This window comes from Hemitrygon akajei, chromosome 4 (assembly GCF_048418815.1).
Source record: "Hemitrygon akajei chromosome 4, sHemAka1.3, whole genome shotgun sequence".
NCBI classification, from domain to species: domain Eukaryota; kingdom Metazoa; phylum Chordata; class Chondrichthyes; order Myliobatiformes; family Dasyatidae; genus Hemitrygon; species Hemitrygon akajei.
Window position 1 is genome coordinate 199,909,080 of NC_133127.1, and position 18,520 is coordinate 199,927,599.

The 18,520-nt window shown below is 47.9% G+C and overlaps 1 protein-coding gene across 1 annotated transcript in view; it reads left to right on the forward strand.

The window, feature by feature from the left end:
- trpc2b (transient receptor potential cation channel subfamily C member 2b) overlaps positions 1-2,560 on the forward strand; it is a 102,633-nt gene extending 100,073 nt beyond the window's left edge. The window contains exon 13 of the mRNA XM_073044422.1: positions 267-2,560. Coding sequence (XP_072900523.1) covers positions 267-661 — 395 coding nt within the window. The 3' untranslated portion in view covers positions 662-2,560. The remainder of the gene's footprint in view (positions 1-266) is intronic.
- The last annotated feature ends 15,960 nt before the right edge of the window (positions 2,561-18,520 follow it).

Consider the following 18,520-nt stretch of genomic DNA (forward strand, 5'->3'; position numbering starts at 1 on the left):
GGTGGGGGATTCTGAGGGAGCACTGTGCTACCTGACAATCAGGGATGATTCTCTGAGCAGCACACACAAATTGCTGGAGCATCTATGGAGAAGAGTACAGTCGACATTTCGTGCCGAGACCGTTCACCAGGAAATGTCTTCACCTGAAACGTCGACTGCTTCATCTCTTCCGTAGATGCTGCCTGGACTGCTGAGTTCCTCCAGCTCGGATTTCAGCGTCTGTAGACTTTCTCTTATCTGCTCTCCCTCTTTTCCCCGCCTTCCAGACCTCGGGAACCGGATTACGGAGCTGAGCAAGTTTGTGGGCCGGCTGCAGTCAGAGATTAAGCGACTGCGCTACGGCATGGGGGCAGCAGGGAGTGGTACCAAGTCTGGTGATGCCTCCACCGTCATCAGCAAGTACATCCTGGGTGCTCGCAACCGCTTCCAGGAGGCCGAGGACGGCTCGGAGCCCGGCTCTCGCAAAGCCTCCTTCAAGGTGACCGTGCACCAGAACTCAGATGATGGGGCCGAGCCCCCTGGTGCGTGTCAGCCGGTGGCAGAGGAGGGCGATGAGGAGGACGATGAGGGCTGCCCCCCGTACCCCAGCGGGGAGGGCAAAGAGGATCCCTCCGCCGGACAGAAGCACGGAGACGCTGAACAGGCGGAAGAGAAGGACTGAGCCGACGGGCGCCCATCTCCCCACCGAGGCAGAACTGATCCCGGGACCATGAACTCTTTCCCCATCCCTTCAGCCCAGGGCTGAATAACTTGCATCGGGAGCCCTGTGGGACCTCCCACCCCTCCTACACTAGCAACAAGAGTCAGCGCGTTAACCTCAATAAACCGTAGGGCAGTAACTGGTAGAATCAGATTCATTATCATAGCACCATAATACATAGGAGCAGAATTAGGCCATTGAGCCCATCGAGTCTGCTCCACCATTCCGACATGGCTGATTTACTATCCCTCTCAAGCTCATTCTCTTGTCTTCTCCCTGTAACCTTTGTCATCCTGATTAATCAAGAACCTATCAACCTCCGCTTTAAATATACCCAATGACTTGGCCTCCAGATCCTTCAGGGGCAATGAATTCCACAGATTCACCACCCTCTGGATAAGGAGATTCCTCCTCACCTCCGTTCTAAATGCCTGCCTTTGTGCCCTCTGGCTCTAGACTCGCCCGCCATAGGAAACAGGCTCTGCATGTCCACTCAGTCTGAGCCTTTCGACATTCTGCAGGTTATCACCATCTTATAGGGCCCGAGAGGAGTGTTTTGTGGCAGCAGTCCAACGCAGAGATCGTAACGTTACGATCACGTGGACCACTAGCCTGCTAATCACGATGCCACTTTTCCCCCGAAGGTTCCACGTCATTTTCGGCCCGACTCCCTGGGTCGTGTGGAGGAGGAACGTGATCCAGCTACGTTCAGAGAGCAGGGACAGCGGGTGTAGCACGTCAGAAAGGATGAGGCTGGGCATTCAGAGGGAATGCCATCCAGAACAGGGGATTCCTGGCGCCTGGTAGGCATTGGGAAAGGGTGGTGATTTAGCCGAGAGGTGGGAGGAGGTTCCTAATCATGGAGCAATTTACTAACCGGTACATCTTCGAACCGTGGGAGGAAACCGGAGCGCACAGAGGAAACCCACGATCCCATGGAGAAGAGCGTACAAGCTCCTTACAGACGCGCTGGAGCTGGACTCTGAGCTCTGGAACGTCGGGAGCTGTGCTGACCGCTACACATGGAGTGCGAGTTCCAAACCGTGACGACCTACAGGGATGAGTTCTCGGGAGACCACAGCCCTCCTGTTGGGAAGGATGAGGCCAGGCATCCAGTGGGAAACACTAGGAGCTCCAGGAAGCTTCCCTGTGCTGGGTGGGAGTTGGAGAGGATTCGAAGGGGGGTGATTTAGCTCAGAGGCAGTCAGGAGATCTGGGAAGGATCCGGCAGGGATAGGATAGTTCCTGGGCATCTCTCATCTCCCCCCTTGCCACTCAGACCTGATGCTCCCACAGACACTGAGTCCTGCTATTCCTTGAGGTTGTCACTGCTAAAACCTGAGGGGAAACTTCCCCTCCATTTCCTCCCCAGAGAGAACGAGGAGAGGCGGAGAGGATCAAAGAGAGGGAGAGTGACAGAAAAGGAGGTGGAGAAGAACACAAAGTGGTGCAGGGAGAGGTAGAGAGATAGGGCTGGAGGAGGAGGAGGGGAAGAAGTGCAGAGGGTAGGAGGAGTTGAGGGAGAGGTTTCCTGCATGGAAAATAGACCAAGCAGAGTGAACACACGCTGGGTGGCGGTCTGGTGACTCGAGGGGCCAATGGATGGAAGGAAGCCTTTGATCTCTGGGAGTTGACATTCCAAGAGTGTCCAGGGGGAGGCGGTGCTGGTCCCCGTGGAAAGTTTAGAGTCAGATTTGGGAATTTTTGGGTTGAGTTACAGCTCATCCAAGCCAGCCAGAGATCTGTGTCTAAGCAGGGACAAGGAATCTGTGCCCCCAACCCAGGAGCTGCCAGGGAGACATTGTGGAGGAAGCTTCACTCAGTATCTGATTATTCTTATTTTCCAAAAATAATTGTATTAAAAGCAATAAACCACAAGAATGAAAAAAATTAAAATGTTTTCTTGCTGCACGGAACAAACTCCAGCCCTTGCAGGTGGTCTCCAGGGTATCCCTGGGTGGCGGGCAGATTAGAGTTTTATTAGTCACATGTATATTAAAACCTACAGTGAAATGCATCGTTTGCATCAGATCAGTGGCAACTGTGCTGGGGGCAGCCCGTAAGTGTTGCCTTGCTTCCAGTGCCAACATAGCATACCCACAGCTTACTAACACTAACCTGTACGTCTCGGACTGTGAAAGGAAACTGGAGCACCTAGAGGCATCGTACGTGGCTATGGGGTGGATATACAGGCAGCAGTAAGAATTGAACCCTGTTCAGTGATTGCTGGCTGGCGATAACCACTACACTACTCTGAGTGAGTGGCATCCCTGGGTGGGCCAGGGGCAGACGGACCAGAATGCTCCTTAGAGGGGACCGCACCCCACATCGGGTGACTGACGATCAGGAGCGTGGGGCTGAAGTACAACCAGACTTGAGGAACAGTCCCCTCAGATGCTCGAGCAGGGCTACACTCAGTGGGTACAGGAAACACGGACACCTCCATGCTGTAGAGTGACTGGGAGTCAATCAACTTAAAACAAAACCTCTGACACGTCCCCACTCTGCGTAACCCCCTCAATCACAGGTCCCAGATGCAAAGGAAGAGGTTCCTATGTGGGGAGATCTCCAGTGGGGCGCAGCGTTCCGTCCAATGGCAGAACGGACCAGCACGCGATGGTAAGGAAGGGAAAGTTGATCAAATGGTTAAGAAGGCACTTGGTGTGTGAGAGCACTGTACCACAGTTACAAGCCTCTTGGCCAACAATGTGTACTGACTTTTAATCTGCTCTTATATCAATGTAACACTTCCCTCCCATAGTCCCCCATTTTTCTCATCCGTGGGCCTACCTAAGAGATTCTGGAATGTTCCAGGTATCTGTCTCTATACTACTATTTTCTAGACAGAGTGAATTCAGAAATCAAAGCTGCAAAGGGACTTGAGAGTTCTCGTGCAGGTTTCCCGAAAGGTCTATGGTAAGGGAAGGCAAATGCAGTGTTAGCTTTTATTTCAAAAGGACTAGAACATGAAAGCAAGGATATAATGCTGACGCTTGATAAGGCATTAGCCAGACCTCACTTGGAATATTGTGAGCAGTTCTGGGCCCCTTATATAAGAAAGGATGTGCTGACATTGGGGAGAGACCAGAGGAGATTCACGAGAATAATTCCGGGAATGGAGGGGTTAACCTATGAGGAGCATTTGATCACTTTAGAAGAATGAGTGGCGGGTGGGATCTCAATGAAACCTGTTGAACATTGAAAGACCCAGATAGAACACCCAGGAGGGATAAATTCATCTTCAGTCCATAACAAGGAGCCAGGCAAACCCAATCCTGGCACATAGAACATTGCAGTACAGGCCCTTCGGCCCAGAATGTTGTGCTGACCTTTTAACCTACTCTAAAATCAACCTAACCCTTCCCTCACACAGCCTTCTATTTCCCTCACACTCATATGCCTGTCTAAGAGTCCCTAATGTTTTTGCCTCCACCATGGTGTGTTCCACTCACCCACCACTCTGTGTAAAAAACCTATCTCTGACATCCCCCATACTTCCCATCAATCACCTGAAAATTGTGCCCCCTTAAGATCATGAGACAGAGCAGAACTAGGCCATTCAGCCCATCAAGTCTGCTCTGCCATTCCATCATGGCTGATCCCAGACCCCATTCACCTGCCTTCTCACCAGATCCTTTGACGTCCTGACCAATCAGGAACGATCAACTTCCACCTAAAATACACGCTCGGACTTGGCCTCCGCTGCAGTCTGTGGCAGAGCATTCCACAGATTCACCACTCTCTGGCTAAAAAAAACCTCCTTACCTCTGTTCCAAAAGGTCACCCCTCAAATTTGAAGCTGTGTCCCTAGTTCTGGATACACCACCATAGGAAACATTCTCACTACATCCACCCTATCCAGTCCTTTCAATATTCAGTAGGTTTCAATGAGATCCCCCTGCATCGTTCTAAATTTCAGTGAGTACAGACCCAAAGCTACCAAATGGTCCTCATATGTTAACCCCTTCATTCCCAGAATCATCCTCTTGACTCTCTGCAATGGCAACGCATTAGCAATTTCAGACTTGGGAAAATGTTTCTGGCTGTCTACTCGATCTATGCCCCTTATCATCGTATACCTCTATCAAGTCACCTCTCATCCTCCTTCACTCCACAGAGAAAAGCCCCAGCTCACTCAACTTCTCCTCATAAGACACACTCTCTAATCCAGGCAGCATCCCAGTAAGTCTCCTCTGCACCCTCTCTAATGCCTTCCTGAACAGAATATTCAAAGTATGGTGAGACCAGCACCCAGTCCCACAGGGAGGGATTTGTCCTCCAGACCCTTCCCGTCCATGTACTTAGACAAACTTCCCTTGTATTCTGAAATCGAACCCTGATCCACCATTTTCTCATTCCACACTCTCGCCGCCCTCTGAGCAAAGAAGTTCCCCTTAAACATCCTTAACATCTCAAGCAGCAGTAAATCAGGGCGGCTGGACTTGCTGTGTAGTCTGGAAGACATTTCACCACTCATCCCACAGGCTTCTTCAGTTCTGATCCAAGGCAGGTAGTTTTCTGGCTTATAAACTCTGAGTTGTTTAAAGGTATTGCAATCAAGTGAGGTTCGTTAAGAGTCGTAGGGGTAATGAGAGGGCCATTAGTTGTATTTTTGCATGAATGGAGATGTGGAGATACCGGGGTAGAGATGTCAGGACTGCTTTGTAAGTAGCTGATAGATGGTGTTGTATCCCACCCCCTCTGTTCAGGGATGGGTTTTTTAGTTTGACAAAGAAGGCTTCTTTAACCCCTCTTTCAAAGCACCTGTGCCCCCTGTCCAAAATGTGCACATTGTTATCATCAAAGGCGTGCTCTTCAGATGGCCCTGAGAAGCCGGCTTGCATTTACCCTATCCATACCTCTCAATTTTGTAAACCTCTATCAAATCTCCACATTCTCCGACACTCTAGGGAATGAAGTCCTAACCTATCCAACCTTTCCCATAACTCAGGTCCTCAAGTCCTGGAAACATCCTTGTAAACTTTCTCTGAACTTTTTCCAATCTTATTTACACCTTTCCTGTAGATAGGTGACCAAACCTTGACACAATACTCCAAAATAGCCCTCACTGACACCCTGCACAATCTCAACAGATCGCAGACTGCTCATTCCATACACAGGTGCATGGAACATAGCACACAGAAATCTACAGGCTCTTCAGCCCACAATGTTGTACTCTAGAAACTGCCGAGAATTTCCCTACCACATAGCCCTCTATTTTTCGAAGCTCCATGTACCTATCTAAGAGACTCTAAAACGACCCTATTGTATCCTCTTCCACCAGCGCCAGCAGTGGCAGCCCATTCCACCCACCCACCCACCACTCTCTGTGTGGAAAAACTTACCCCTGACATCCCCTCTCCTGATATCCCTTTCAAACATCTTAAAGCTATGCCCCCTTGTGCTAGCCATTTCAGCCCAGGGAAAGAGCCTCTGACTATCCACACAATCAATGCCTCCCATCATCTTGTACACCTCTATCAGGTCACCTCTCATCCTCCGTCGCTCCAAGGAGAAAAGGCCAAGTTCACTCAACCTATTCTCATAAGACATGCTCCCCAATCCAGGCAACATCCTTGTAAATCTCCTCTGCATCCTTTCTATGGCTTCCACATCCTTCCTGTAGTGAGGTGACCAGAACTGAGCACAGTACTCCAAGTGGGGTCTGACCAGGGTCCTATATAGCTGTAACATTACCTCTCGGCTCTTAAACTCAATCCCATGGTTGATGAAGGCCAACACCTTATACACCTTCTTAACAACACTGTCAACCTGTGCAGCAGCTTTGAGTGTCCTATGGACTCGGACCCCAAGATCTCTCTGATCCTCCACACTGCCAAGAGTCTTACCATTAATATTATACAGTATTCTGTCTTTGAAATGGACCTACCAAAATGAACCACTTCATACTTCATACTGGGTTGAAGTCCATCTGACATTAAGGTGGTGACAAAAAGAGTCAGAAGGTTCACTCTTAAGTCTTAAGAATAAATTGGATAGATACATGGATGAGAGAGGTCTGGAGGGTTATGGACTGGGTGCAGGTCAATGGGACTAGCAGAATAAAGTTTTGGCACAGACTAGAAGGGCTGAATGGCCTGTTTTCTGTGCTGTAGTGTTCTATGGTTCTAAGGCAGAATAAAGTGTTACAGTTCGGTGTGTCGTGCAGGTAGACAAAAGGTACAAGGTCATAACGAGGTGGAATATGAGGCCAAATCCATTTTTAGCACATCACGAGATGCTGGAAATCTTGAGCAACACACACAAAATGCTGGAGTACCTCATCAGGCCAGGCCGTATCAATGGAAATGAATGAACAGTCAACTTTTCAGGCTGAGAACCTTCATCAGGACCAGAAGGGGAAGATCAGAGGCCAGATAAGAAGGTAGGTTCTGTGCACCACAGTTCCCGAGGAGACATAGGATTTCATAGTGAGAGAAAGATTTCAAAAGAAGCAAGCAGGGACTGTCGGGATATTTTGCATGGCACAGTTCCCGAAGAGACGTCGGATTGTGCGTAATTGGCAAGGTGAATGAAAAGAAGTTAAGTGGCCATTGTGGGAACAGGCCAATGTTCGAGTGGGGAGATGGGGTTTTGGTTCATGCAGGCTTCTGCAAGGAGAGGTGAAGGCAGTAGGCAGATTTTTACATTTGTTTTTTCTTTCTTATTGCACAATTACAACAGTAAGGATTTCAGTTCAGATTGTTGAATGCTCCTCTTGCAGGATGTGGGAAGGTAGGGAGACCTCCCGTGTCCCTGACAACCATAACTGCTGGAAGTGCATCCAGATGCAGCTTCTAATAATTGACGTTAAGGAGCTGGAGCTGGAGCTGGATGAATCTGGATCATTCGGGAAGTTGAGGGGTAGTTACACCCAAGGTGCAGGACACAGGAAACAGGGTGACAGACAGAAGGGGGAAAGGGTTAAGTAGCCAGTGGAGAGTCCCCTGTGGCTATCCCCCTCAACAACAGGTATAATCATTTTGGATACTGTCGGGGGGGGGGGGGGGTGGAGGAGGAGTCCCAGTGGTCGGGTCTCCGGCACTGAGTCAGGTTCTGTGACTCAGAAGGGAGGTGAGGAGAAGAGGCACACTGTGGTGATAAGAGGATTTGTTATTTACGGGAATGCGGCAAGAACGAGATTCCTAGATGGTACGTTGCCTCCCGGGTACCAGGGTCTGGAACATCTCGGATTGAGTCCTCAGCATTCTTAAGTGGGAGGGTGAACAGCCAAAAGTTGTGGTCCACATAGCTATCAATGACATGGGTAGGACAGGAGATAAGGTTCTGCATAGAAAGTTCAGAGAGTTGGGAGCTAAGTTAAGACCATAAGATATAGGAGCAGAATTAGCCCATTTGGCCCATCGAATCTGCTCTGCCATTTCATGATGGCTGATTATCCAATTTTCCTCTCAGCCCCAATCTCCTGCCTTCTCCCTGTATCCCTTCATGCCCTGACCAATCAAGAATCTATCAACCTCTGCCTTAGATATCCACAAAGACTTGACTTCCTCATCTGCCTTGGGCAACGAATTCCACAGATTCACCACTCTCTGGCTAAAGAAATTCCTCCTCTTCTAAGAGGCTGTCCCTCTATTCTGATACCATGTCCTCTGATCTTAGACTCTCCCACCAGAGGAAACATCGTCTCCACCTCCACTCTATCAAGGCCTTTCACCATTTGATAGGTTTCAGTGAGGTCAGCCCTCATTCTTCTGAATTTCAGCAAATACAGGCCCAGAGCCATCATATGACAAGCCATTCAATCATGGAATCATTTTCATGAACCTCCTCTGAACCCTCTCCAGTTTCAGCACATCCTTTCCAAGATAAGGGGCCTAAACTGCTCCCAATACTCCGAGTGAGGCCCCACCAGTGCTTTATAAAGTTTTAATATTACATCCTTGCTTTTATATTCTACTCCTCTTGAAATGAACGCTAACATTGTCTTTCTCATCACAGACCCAACCTGCAAATTAACCTTCAGCTCTCAGCCCGAAACGTTGACTGCTCATTTCCACGGATGCTGCCCGACCTGCTGAGTTCCTCCAGCTCGTTTGTATGTGCTGATTTGACCCCAGCATCTGCAGTGTACTTTGTGTAATCTTTAGGGAATCCTACACAAGGACCTCCAGGTCCCTTCGGACCCCAGTTTTTTGTAGTTTCTCTCCATTTTTCATTCACTCTCCATTCTCTCCAATCATTCATGATTGAATGATTGAATAGTGAACCTTTTCACGTGTGGCACATTGTCATAGACCTTCTGAAAATCCAAGTACACAATATCCACCGATTCTCCTTTGATACTTTGCTTGTTATTTTTTCAAAGAATTACAGCAGATTCATCAGGCAAGATTTTTCCTTGAAGAAACAATGCTGTCTATGTTCTATGTTATTATGTGCCTCCAAGTACCTGAGACTTCATCCTTATTCTAGACTTCAACATGCTGGGACTTGAGAAACTCAGTTACCAAGAAAGGTTGAATCGGTTAGGACTTTATTCCCTGGAGCGTAAAAGAATGAGGGGAGATTTGATAGAGGTATATAAAATTATGATGGGTATAGATAGAGTGAATGCAAGCAGGCTTTTTCCACTGAGGCTAGGGGAGAAAAAACCCAGAGGTCATGGGTTAAGGGTGAAGGGGGAAAAGTTTAAAGGAAACATGGGGGGGGGGGCTTCTTCACGCAGAGAGTTGTGGGAATGTGGAATGAGCTGCCAGATGAAGTGGTGAATGCGGGCTCACTTTTAACATTTAAGAAAAACTTGGACAAGTACATGGATGAGAGGGGTATGAGAGATGTGGTCTAGGTGCAGGTCAGTGGGACTAGGCAGAGAAATGGTTTGGCACAGCCAAGAAGGGCTGAAAGGCCTGTTTCTGTGCTGTAATGTTCTATGGTTCTTTGTTTTTATCTTTCTGACCACTGAGGTCAGAATAACTGGTCTTATAGTTTCCTTTCTTCTGCCTCTCTTCCTTCTTAAAGATTGGAGTGAAATTTGCAAGTTTCCAGTCTCCTGAAACCATCCCTGAATCTAACGATTCTTGAAAGATCATTACTAATGCCTCCACAATCTCTTCAGCCACTTCTTTCAGAACATTGGGGTGTACACCATCTGGTCCAGGTGACTTATCTATCTTCAGACCTTTCAGTTTCCCAAGAACCCTCTCTCCAGTTATGGTAGCTTCACACACTTCATGGCCCCTGACACCTGAACCTTCCACAGTGAAGATTGATACAAAATACTTGCCCAATTTGTCTGCCATTTCCTTGTCCTTCATTACTTCCTCTCCAGCAACATTTTCCAGTGGTCTGATATCCACTCTTGACTCTCTTTTATACCCTATGTATCTGAAGAAGCTTTTGGCATCCTCTTTATTATAATTGGCTGCCTTACTTTCCTATTCCACCTTTACCTTCTTAATGACCTTTTTAATTGCCTTCTGTTGGTTTTTAAAAGCTTCCCCATCCTCTAACTTCCCACTAATTTTTGCTCTATTATATGGCCTTTCAGGTGGTAGGACTTTCAGGACTGTTACCCATGCCACATGCTGGCGAGGCCAGACTAGAAAGTTTATTCAGTTTAACACGTGGCAAAGGAATTGGTGTAGGGGGGGGGGGGGGGGGGCACAAGATTTTTGAATCATTGTGCTCTCTTCCAGGGAAGGCAGAACCTGAACTAGAGGGGGCTACTATCCGAACAGGAAGGTTTGCTAGTGCTGCATTGGGGGGTAGGGGTTTAAACCCGAGTTGCAGGGGGATGGGAACCAGAGTGCCAGAACAGATGGTGCAGAGGTTGTGGAGACAGATGTTGTTAGGACTTCAGACAAAGTTAGGAATCAAAAGTTCCAGCATGAAGTGAACTAATATGCTGAGTTGTGTGTATTTCAAAACAAGAAGTATTGTTGGAAAGGCAGAGGAGCCCAGGGCCTGGAATTATGGTATTGTAGCAAGTGAGACTTGGTTGCAGGAGGGGCTGGTCTGGCAATTTAATATTCCAGAGTTCCTTTGTTCTAGACACGTCAGAGCGAAAGGGATTAAAGGAGGAGGAGAGGTGTTACTAGTCAGTCACTGCAGTGTTCAGGCCTTTCCCACTGAGGTTGGGCAGGACTCCAACTAGAGGACATGGGTTAAGGGTGAAAGGTGAAATGTTTAAGAGGAACACGAGGGGGAACTTCTTCACTCAGAGGGTGGTGAGAGTGTGGAACAAGCTGCCAGCAGAAGTGGTGGATGTGATTTTGATTTCAATATTTAAGAGAAATTTGGATCAGTACATGGATGGCATGGGTATGGAGGGCCAAGAACTGGGTGCAGATTGATGGGACTAGGCAGTTTAAATGGTTTGACAGACTAGATGGGCCAAAGGGCCTGTTTCTGGGCTGTATTTTCTATGACATGATTCTAAAAAGTAAAAGAGTTGAGAGTGGATATCAGACTGCTGGAATATGATGCTGGAGAGGTCGTAATGTAACAGGGGACAACAAAATGATGTATGAACTTTATTTTGCATCAGTTTTCAGTGTGAGAGACACTAGCGGTATGCCAGGAATGTGAGAGTTTCAGGGGCAGAAGTGAAGTTGCTATTACTAGAGAGAGGGTTCTTGGGAAACTGAGATGTCTGAAGGTAGATAAGTCTCCTGGACCAGATTGTGTACACCCCGGGGTTCTGAAAGAGGTGGCTGAAGAGATTGTGGAGGCATTAGTAACAATCTTTCAAGAATAACTAGATTCTGGAATGATTCCTGAGAACTGGAAAATTGCAAATGACACTTCACTCTTCAAGAAGGGAGACAGGCAGAACAAAGGAAACTATAGGCTGGCTAGCCTGACTTCAATGTTAAGAGTCCATTATTAAGGATGAGGTTTTGAGGTACTTGGAGGCACATGATAAAGTTGGCCAAAGTCAGCATAGTTCCTTTAAGGGGAAATATTATCTGACAGATCTGTTGGAATACTTTGAGGAATTCCAGAGGTCCAATCAGCTTTGGGAGCAGAACACTGCGAATTAAATGAAAATACAGAAGGAACAATCGGGGGTGGCCACTGTAAGGGGGGTCATTGTTGGGGGTAGGCCAGCTGTGGGAGTAGGATTATCAGGCTTTGATCCAAGAGGCTTCAACAGGAGGCCAGAAGAAACAGGCCAGAAGATTTGGTATGGCTGCCCATTGTACAGTGCGGGCAGGATGGCAGATATGCCAGTGGAAAGCTCCTCCTGTAGGATGTGGAATTCATGCATCCTGATGGTCTCCGTGATAACTACACCTGCAGGAAGTGCAGCCAACCCCAGTTTCTGAAAGACGGCATTAAGGAGCTGGAGATGGAGTTGGATGAGCTGAGGATTATCTGGGAGGCAGAGCAATTGATAGATGTGACTTTTGAGCAGGCGGTTCCACCCAGACTGCAGAATTCGGGGAGTAGATGGGTGACCACTGAGAGAGGTAAAGGGAGAAAGAAGTCAGTGCAGCGTCCCCCCGTGGCCATTCCCCTCAGCAACAGGTATCTCCTTTGGACACTGCTGAGGGGGTGACCTATCTGGACAAGGCAGCAGCAGCCAGACCCGTAGCACTGTGGTGGGCTCTGAGCCTCAGAAGGGTAGGGTGAAGTCAGGCGGAGCAATAGTCATGGGGACTCGATAGTTAGGAAGACAGATAGGAGTTTCTGTGGCAGCAAAAGAGACGCCAGGGTAGTGTTAAGCCTCCCGGGTGCCAGGGTCCAGGATGTCTCTGAGTGGTTGCAGAACGTTGTTGAAGGGGAGGGTGAGCAGCCGGAGGTCGTGGTACATGACATAGGCAGGAGAGGGGTAGATGTGCTGCGCTTGAGGTTCAGGGAGTTAGGAAGGAGGCTGAAGAGCAGGACCTCCAAGAGGGCAATCTCCGGATTACTCCCGGTGCCAAGAGCAGGGAAAGGTCAGAACGGGAAGACAGTGCAGGTGACTGAGTGGCTGAGGCGATGGTGCAGGGGGCAGGGTTTCACGTTCTTGGATCATTGGAAACTTCTCTGGGGAGGGGGTGACCTGTACAAGTGGGACAGGTTGCACCTGAACTGGAGGGGAACCAATATCCTGGGAGGGAGGTTTGCTAATGCTGTTGGGGAGGGTTTAACCTAGATTTACAGGGGGTGGGAACCAAAGTGAAGAGGCAGAGAATGGGACAGTTGGTGTACAAGTAGTGACAGCTTGTGAGGAAGGATAGGCAGATGATGAGTCACTCAGCCTGATGGTTTGAGATGTGTCTATTTTAATGTGAGGAGTATCATAAACAAGGCGGATGAACAGAGCATGGATCAATACGTGGAACTATGAAGTCGTGGCCATTACAGAGACTTGGACGTCCCAGGGGCAGGAATGGCTGCTGAATGTGCTGGGCTTTAGATGTTTCAGAAAGGACAGGGAGGGAGGCCAAAGGGGTGGAGGCCTCTTTGATTAACGCACTGTTAATCAGGGATGGTGTCACAGCTGCAGAAAAGGAGGAAGTCATGGAGGGATTGTCTACTGAGTCTCTGTGGGTGGAAGTTAGAAACAGGAAGGGGACAATAATTCTACTGAGTGTTTTTATAGGCCCCCCTAATAGTAACAGAGACATCCAGGAGCAGATAGGGAGGCAGATTCTGGAATGGTGCAATAATAATAGGGTTGTTGTGGTGAGTGGTTTTAACTTTCCTAATATGGACTGGCATCTCCCCAGAGCAAGGGGTTTAGATGGGGTGGAGTTTATCAGATGTGTTCAGGAAGGTCTCCTGACACAGTATGTAGATAAGCCAACTAGAGGAGAGACTGTACTTGATCTGGTATTGGAAAATGAACCTGGTCAGGTGTCAGATCTCTCAGTTGGAGAGCATTTTGGAGGTAGTGATCTGTCTCCTTTACCATTGCACTGGAAAGGGACAGGAGCAGACACTTTGGGAAAACATTTGGGGCAGGGGGTAATACGAAGCTATTAGGCAGGGACTTGGGAGCATAAATTGGGAGCAGATGTTCTCAGGGAAATGCACAGCAGAAATGTGGCAAATGTTGATGGAACATTTGTATGGCGTTCTGCAGAGGTATGTTCCATTGAGGCAGGGAAAGGATGGTAGGGTTAAAGAACCATGGTGTACAAAGGAAGTAGAAAATCTAGTTAAGAAGAACAGAAAAGCTTACAGAAGGTTCAAGAAACTAGGTACTGTTAGAGTTCTAGGAAACTACAAGGGTGCCAGGAAGAAGCTCAAGAATGGAATTAGGAGAGCTTGAAGGGGCCATGAGAAGGCCTTGGTGAGCAGGATTAAGGAAACCCCCAAGGCATTCTTCAAGTATGTGAAGAGCAAGAGGTTGAACCGTGTGAGAATGGGACGAATCAGGAGTGAGAGAGGAAATGGGCATGGAGTCGGAAGAAGCAGTGGAGGTACTTAATGAACACTTGGCTTCAGGATTGAAATGTTTGGGCATGTAGACATTAAGAAAGAGGATGTTCTGGAGCTTTTGAAAGGTATTGTTAGATATGTCACTGGGACTGGATGAGATATACCCCAGATTACTGTGGGAGGCATGGGAGGAGATTGCTGAGCCTCTGGTGATTATCTTTTCATCATCAATAGGGATGGGATAAGTACCAGAGGATTGGAGGGTTGCAAACATTGTTCCCTTGTTCAAGAAAGGGAGTAGAGATAACCCAGGAAATTATAGACAAGGGAGTCTTATTTCAGTGGTGGGCAAGCTGTTGGAGAAGATCCTGAGAGGCAGGATTTATGAGGATTTAGAGAGACATCATCTGATTAGCAATAGTCAGCATGGTTTTGTCAAGGACAGGTCATGCCTTATGAACCTGAGTGAGTTCTTTGAGGATGTGACCAAACACGTTGATGAAGGTAGAGCAGTGGATGTAGTGTATATGAATTTCAGTAGGCATTTGATAAGGTTGCCCATGCAAGGCTCCTTCAGAAAGTAATGAGGCATGGGATCTTTGTTTGGTGGATCCAGAATTGGCTTACCCACAGAAGGCAAAGAGTGGTTGTAGACGGGTCATATTCTGCATGGAGGTCGGTGACCAGTGGGGTGCCTCAGGGATCAGCTCTAGGACCCTTATTCTTCGTGATTTTTATAAATGACACAGATGAGGAAGTAGAAAGATGGGTTAGCAAGTTTGCTGATGACACAAAAGTTGGGGATGTTGTGGATAGTCTGGAGGGTTGTCAGAGGTTACAGCGGGACATCGGTAGGGTGCAGAACTGGGCTGAGAAGTGGCAGTTGGAATTCAACCCAGCTAAGTGTGAGGTGGCTCATTTTGGTAGGTGAAATTTGAAGACAGAATATAATATTAATTGTAAGACTCTTGGCAGTGTGGAGGATCAGCAAGATCTTGGGGTCCGAGTCCACAGGACGCTCAAAGCTTCTGCACAGGTTGACAGTGTTGTTAAGAAGGTGTACGGGATGTTGGCATTCATCAACCATGGGATTGAGTTCAAGAGCCATGAGGTAATGTTACAGTTATATAAGACCCTGGTCAGACCCCACTTGGAGTACTGTGTTCAGTTCTGGTCACCTCACTACAGGAAGGATGTGGAAACCATAGAAAGGGTGCAGAGGAGATTTACAAGGATGTTGCCTGGATTGGGGAGCATGCCTTATGGGAATAGGTTGAGTGAACTTGGCTTTTTCTCCTTGGAGTGACGGAGGATGAGAGGTGACCTGATAGGGAGGCATTGAGAGGCATTGATAGTGGATAGCCAGAGGCTTTTTCCCAGGGCTGAAATGGCTAACATGAGGGGGCATAGTTTTAAGGTGTTTTGAAGTAGGTACGAGGGGCTGTCAGAGGTAAGTTTTTCACACAGGGAGTGGTGGGTGCATGGAATGCATGGCCAGCAATGAGGGTGGGGGCGGATACAATAGGGTCTTTTAAAAGACTGTTAGATAGGTACATGGGCTTAAAAAAATAGAGCACTATGTGGTAGTGAAGAGAAGAGATGCGTTGACATTGAAGAGGGTTCAGAGGAGAAAGTTTCCAGGAATGAAAGAGTTAACGTATGAGTAGTGTTTGATGGTTCCAGGTGCATACTCGCTGGAGCTTCGAAAAATGGCGAGGGGTGGGAGCCCATTGCAACCTATTGAGTCTTGAAAGGTCTGGTTTGAATGGATGTGGAGAAGATATTCCCTATAGTGGGGGAGTCTGGGACCCGAGGGCACAGCCTCAGAATAGAGGGAGGTCCATTTAGAAAAGAGATGAGGAGGAATTTCTTTAGCCAGAGAGTGTTGAATCTGTGGAATTCTTTACCACAGCCGGCTGTGGAAGACAAGTGATTGGGGGTACATTTAAAGCGGAGGTTGATACGTTTTGATTAGTCAGTGGGTCAAACGTTACAGGGAGAAGGCAGGAGAATGGGATTGAGAGGGGTAACAAGCCATGATGGAGTGATGGAGCACATTCGAAGGCCCCCATATTTTATGGTCTAGTTCACCTTTAGTGTCTGAGAAGTCTTTTCATGACTGATAACAATGGGAGGCTGTCCTTGAGCCTGGGAGTACGTGCCTTCAGACTTTCGTATCTTCTGCCCGATGAGAGAGGGGAGACAAGGGTAAGTCTGGGGTGGGAGGGGTCTTTGATTTAATTGGCTGCTTCACTCGGAGTGAGGTGTATAGACAGAGTCCACGGAGGGGAGGCTGGTTTCCATGAGATGCTGAGCTGTGTCCACAATTACGTGCAGTTACTTGCAGTCACAGATGGAAGAGCTGCCATAGTCAGCTGTGATGCACCCACTTGGGATACGTTCTATGGTGGATTGACAACAAACGGTGTGGGTCAAAAATCACCTGGAAATTCCTCCAGCCTCCTGAGGAAGTAGAGGCATTGGTGAGCTTTGTGCCCCACTCCCATCCCCGTCTCCCCACTCATCAGCCCCCCAACATCCTCACAAACAGGAGGCTCCAACCAGACACAGAACAGTACAGCACAGTACAGGTCCTTCAGCCCATGATGTTGCACCAATTTTTAACCTACCCAAAGACCAATCTATCCCTTCCTCCCACATAGCCCTCCATTTCTTCATCATCCATGTGTCTATCGAAGAGTCTCTCAAATGTCCCGCACCACCACCCCAGCAACACATTCCACTAACCCACCACTCTCTGTAAAAAAAAAAAGAATTACCCCTGACATACCCCTTATACTTCCCTCCAGTCACACTAAAATTATACCACCTCACGTTAACTATTTTCACCATGGGAAAAAGTCTCTGGATTTGCAGAATTTCTTGTGTTTATGATTGTCCACTTCATCTATGTCTCTTATCATCTGGTACACCCCTATCAAGTCACCTCTCATCCTCTTTCACTCCAAAGAGAAAAACCCTCACTCAAACTCTTCTCCTATGTCCCTCCCTGAATATCCACTGTCTGTCATTTCAAACTTTCGCTCCTCACTGTCGAACTCACTGTATGTCCACAATGTGTCAGTCCCCACTCTCACATGTCACTGTCTAACTCATAGAAACACAGAAAACCTACAGCACAATACAGGCCCTTCAGCCCACAAAGTTTTGCCAGACATGTCCCTACCTTAGAAATTACCAGACTTCCCCATAGCTCTCTATCTTATTCAGCTCCATGCACCTATACAAAAGCCTCTTAAAAGACCCTATCATATCCAGCTCCACCACCATTGCCGGCAGCCCGTTCCACGCACTCACCACTCTCTGAGTAAAAAAACTCCCCCCGACATCTCCTCTGTACCTACTCCCCAGCACCTTAAACCTGTGTCCTCTTGTGACAACCATTTCAGCCTGGGAAAAAGCCTCTGACTATTCACACGATCAATGCCTCTCATCATCTTGTACACCTCTATCAGGTCACCTCTCATCCTCCTTCGCCCCAAGGAGAAAAGGCTGAGTTCATTCAACCTATTCTCATAAGGCATGCTCCCCAAACCAGGCAACATCTCCTCTGCACCCTTTCTATGGCTTCCACATCCTTCCTGTAGTGAGGCGACCAGAACTGAGCACAGTACTCCAAGTGGGGTTTGACCAGGGTCCTATATAGCTGCAACATTACCTCTCGGCTCCTAAACTCATTCCCACGACTGATGAAGGCCAACACACCATATACCTTCTTAACCACAGAGTCAACCAGCGCAGCAGCTTTGAGTGTCCTATGGACTCGGACCCCAAGATCCCTCTGATCCTCCATACTGCCAAGAGTCTTACCATTAATACTATATTCTGCCATCAATTTCGACCTATCAAAATGAACCACCTCACACTTATCTGGGTTGAACTCCATCTGCCACTTCTCAGCCCAGTTTTGCATCCTATCAATGTCCTGCTGTAACCTCTGACAGCCCTCCACACTATCCACAACACCTCCAACATTTGTGTCATCAGCAAACTTACTAACCCATCCGACCACTTCCTCATCCAGGTCATTTATAAAAATCACGAAGAGTAAGGGTCCCAGAACAGATCCCTGAGGCACACCACTGGTCACCGACCTCCATGCAGAATATGACCCGTCTACAGCCACTCTTTGCCTTCTGTGGGCAAGCCAGTTCTGGATCCACAAAGCAAAGTCCCTCTGGATACCATGCCTCCCTACTTTCTCAATAAGACTTGGATGGGGTACCTTATCAAATGCCTTGCTGAACTCCATATACACTACATCTACTGCTCTTCCTTCATCAATGTGTTTAGTCACATCCTCAAAAAATTCAATCAGGCTCGTAAGGCACGACCTGCCCTTGACAAAGCCATGCTGACTATTCCTAATCATATTATACCTCTCCAAATGTTCCTAAATCCTGCCTCTCAGGATCTTCTCCATCAACTTACCAACCACTGAGGTAAGATTCACTGGTCTATAAT